General features: G+C 48.7%; 1 protein-coding gene across 1 annotated transcript in view; it reads left to right on the top strand.

The window, feature by feature from the left end:
• Positions 1 to 202: 202 nt before the first annotated feature.
• LOC118988710 (histone-lysine N-methyltransferase PRDM9-like) overlaps positions 203 to 4,202 on the top strand; it is a 12,209-nt gene continuing 8,209 nt past the window's right edge. The window contains exon 1 of the mRNA XM_037048662.1: positions 203 to 216. Coding sequence (XP_036904557.1) covers positions 203 to 216 — 14 coding nt within the window. The remainder of the gene's footprint in view (positions 217 to 4,202) is intronic.

The following is a 4,202-nucleotide window of genomic DNA, read 5'->3' as shown; positions in this document are numbered from 1 at the left end:
TTAGACATTTTCTAATGGCTTTGTAAATACCACTGGCATCAAAAGCCATTGATATTCCACTGGAATGAACCACTTTTTCTGCTGACCTGAACTGAGGTGTCATCCCCAAAAATGACCACCAGATGGCAGCAGAGACTGACAGTTGGATACACACTGTTACTATTGGTTTCACACAAAGGTTCCTTTGCTTTTTCCTGGTACAATGAACCTAAAACGGTAAAGTCAATCTAGGCAAAGCTGAGGAAACGAGCCCACCAACATGTCTGTAGGGGCACACACATAGCCTGAGAGTGCTTGTGTTTTACTTTACTTTTTCTAACTCTTGGTGGAGATTTTAAAATAAATTTACCTCTGCATTGTCTAAGAAAGCTGCAACCAAGCAAATGACAATTTTCAAGCACACATGGAAATTGTAGAAACCCGACTCTATCACACTACACAACCAGATCCCAGAAATGTCACATAAAACACGCTAATTGCTCTCCTGGCTGTTAATCTGGAAAGCAGTGACAAGGTAGATGGACAGCCCTGACATTTACACATTTCCAAATGCACTTGTAAAAAACCCTGCCATCAAGCCCTGGCTGTTGTGGCTCAGTGGTTTGAGTGCTGGCCTGCAAACCAGAAGGTCACTGGTTCGATTCCAGGTCAGGACACATGCCTGGGTTGTGGGCCAGGTCCCCAGTTGGGGGCATGTGATAGACAACAAATCAATGTGTCTCTCTCATACATTGATGTGTCTCTCCCTCTCTTTCCCGCTCCCGTCGTCTCTCTCAAAAAAGGTAAACAATACATAAAATCTATAAAAAGACACTTTTTAAAATTTCAATAAAAAAAAAAAAAACCCTGCCATCAAAAGTCATTGATATTCCACTGGAATGAACCCTTTTACTACTGACCTATACTGAGGCGTCATTTCCCAAAATGGCCAGGAGATGGCAGCAGAGACCGACACTTGAAACACATCAAACCTGGAAGAAAGGTTAGTTCACTTTTTACCATCAGGTGCCATGACAGGCACGCTTTTCACTCTCCCCCAGCAATGTGACTGGACAACATAGTCACCACTTTGTTCCACTGCCCTCTGCAGCTTTTCAGGCAACTTCACCATTCCATCAATCCCACAACATTGTTCTCTTTCAGGGCAGAGAACTCTTCCAGGTGCCTTCTGCAGTCTTCCAGGGAATGGAAATTTCTCTCCATTAAGACAAGTTTGGAAAGACTGAACTAAATGGCCTTGCGTCTTCTGCTGACAAGGTCTGAATGCTTTCCCACAGGCAGCTTTCAGTTGCTCCAGTGGGAGGAACCCACTGGGTTTCTGCAAGGAGCGCCCACTGCAGAACACCCTCGGACATCCACCACATACACAACATCACCTCCTTTGGATGAAGACCACCCTTTGCAGGGGCTGCTGGTGGTGATTCCTTTCTTTCCCTCAACTCTCCCATTCCACATTATTCTACCATATCAACAGTTCATCCCCCCTCATATTCGTCTTGGAAGCAGAATGTTTTCCTTAGGTTTCAGTGGAGAGCCACTTCTGGAAATGCAGTCAAAAGGAGTCCCCAAGCACCACACTTAACTGCTGTGGAACCCACCATGAATGTAATTAACACCACCGTGCTGGTGCAAATAACTCCTGATACTCAATTTCGATCCTTTGAGTATATAACCTGTCTCCTGCAGGCCATAACGTGGTCTGTCCCAAATGAACATCTCCCCTCCGTGGCTCTCCCCTGCACCTGGTCGACTGACTCATGCGCCAACTGTACACAAGAAATCTCCAGCAAGAAAGAAACTTCACAATCCACTTCTGACATGTTCCATCACTCACAGCAACATCTCCATACATACACACCACAAATCTTTTGTTGCCTTGCAGTTACCCTTGTACCTGTCTTGAAGTGACAAAGCCAAAGGGGCTGAAAATGTTGCTTATGGTCACGCATCTTCAGTGGGAAAGGGCCACACACACATTTGCCACTTGTGATGAGGTTCTTTATCTTCCCAAAACTTTAAGACACAAGAAGTAAGGTAAGAGGGTCAACAAGCTCTTGCTAGGAGTATTACTGTCTGAAGCTGTGCTGAAGCTCTTCCTAAACTCAGTTTTGGCAACTACATCTCTCAGGAATAAATGAGATGACAATCCTCAGTAATTTCCCAGGCTTCCTTTTCCTAACAGCCAGTTTAAAGTCAACGTGCCAAGTGCAAAATGTTGGCTCTCTTCATTGCTTCCCATGAAACTTTACATAGAAGTTCTATATCAGCAAGCTAAATTAGTACATTGCTGCATATTCCATTGAGATAGTCATTCAGTTTTGAGAATAAGTTACTTCAGTTAAATTATTAAATCTTACTTAAGTAAATGGTACAAACATGTACTCCCCACATTCACCTCCTATTAAATATCTGTTTGCTTATGTGGTGGAGAAACAATCCTTCCTCCAACCTCAAGAATCTTTGGGCTGGTCTAATAATGCCATAGGTATGACACAGATTACCAAACGAAAACAACTAAGTTTGAGAAGACCATAAGCATGGGAACCTCACTCACATGACAGAGGCAGGAACCCCACATAAAGAAGAACGTCAGGGATAGAAAGGAAACGTGGACACACAAAATGTACTGAGGCCATGATGGTGTGAGGTGCCATGGGGCTTCAAAGGGACCTTTGCAAAAGGATAGGAGCAGATGCTGTGAAAAGGGTGCTATTCCCAAGATGTCCACAAGGTGGCAACAAAAAGAGCATCTCCTGCTGGCTTCAACTCAGATGCTCTTCTAAAGATGCACACGAGATGACCATGTACAGCACAGTGTGGAAAAGGGCCCCACCCCCAGAGACCAGGGGTCCTGACAAGTCATCCCTGGGTCCTCTGACTGCTGGGACTACTATTACCTAAGAGAGGATGGAGCCTCATGACATGAGCTCTGGGTCCTCACCAGAGAATATAAGAGGTGGTGCCAGGTCACCTTTGGGTCTTATAAGCAAGGGGAAGGACCCCACCTGAGACCTGGGGGTCTAAGAGGTCTGTGACCTCAGGCCTGGGCCACTCGAGTGTGGAGAGGACCACACAAGAGACAGGAGTGTCCTGTTACTGCACGCTTGTGTCTTGTGAGGGTTGAGAAAGGTCCCTCTCTGTGAAATGTACGTGTCCTGACCCTTCACCTTTGAGCCTGGTGCCTGTGAGGAGGGGGTCTGATCTGAGAGAGCAGGGGGTCCTGTCAATTCAGCTCTGAGTCCTGGAAGCCTGAAGACAGCCCCCCTCCAAGAGTACAGGGCTCTGCCACACCAGCCCTGTGATCAGAGGTACACAGAGGCTCTGGGTCCATGACTGTGGGGAACATCCCTGCCTGTGAGTGTGATGGGTCCGGTCCCATCACCTGTGCGCTGTGGGTACAGCAACAGGGGCTTTGCAGAGAAAGCTGTGGGTCCTGTCACTTCAGCCCTGGGTCTGGGAATTGCAGGAAGAAGCCCCACCAGGGGGAGGAAGCTGTGGCTCCCAGTCAGCACTGGGTGTTGAGCAGGAGGAGAGGGCACACTCGGGAGGACACCTGGTCTTCTGACATCAGCCAGGGTCCCAAAGAGTGTGTGGGGATTCAACATGGAATAGTCTGGGGTGCTGTCTCATCACCTTGAAGTCTTGTGAATGTGGGGTGGGCCTCTCACTGAGAAAGTAGGGGGCCCTGCCATCTGAACTCTGGGTCCTGGGAGTGTGGGAAGGGGCCTCTCCCTGAGAGGAGTGGGGACCTGTCACAGTGAACAGGGACCTGACCTGGGAAAGACAGGTGTCCAGCCTGACAGCTGAGTCCTGTGGACATGGGAAGGGCTCCCCTGACACAGTAGGGAGCCCGTCACACTGGCTCTGTCTCCTGTGTTTCTGGAAAACTGTCCCACCAGGGAGAAGAGTGGTTCCCGTTGCCTCAGCTCTGGGGCCCCGGAGTGTGGGGAAAGGTCCCTCCCAGAGGGCACAGGGGGTCCTGTCACATCAGCTCTGGGTGCTGCGATGCTGGGGTCGGGTCACACTGGAGACAGGAGAGGGCAGAAGAAGGCAGCCAAAGCTGTTGTCCCAGTTTTTCATCAGTGCAAGTCACAGACCAACACCAAGCCTCAGGACTTCCGAGGCAGTAACTCCTGTAAAGAAAGGTCCCAACTTCAGCAACGGGGTTGGAGGGGAGCTACTATCCTCTGACACCTTCTGCC

The sequence above is a fragment of the Sturnira hondurensis genome, unplaced genomic scaffold, assembly GCF_014824575.4.
Source record: "Sturnira hondurensis isolate 20B ecotype Veracruz unplaced genomic scaffold, ASM1482457v3 Scaffold0000167, whole genome shotgun sequence".
Lineage (NCBI taxonomy): Eukaryota > Metazoa > Chordata > Mammalia > Chiroptera > Phyllostomidae > Sturnira > Sturnira hondurensis.
The sequence above is the reverse complement of the archived record's forward strand: the minus strand, read 5'-3'. Positions and strand labels throughout refer to the sequence as shown.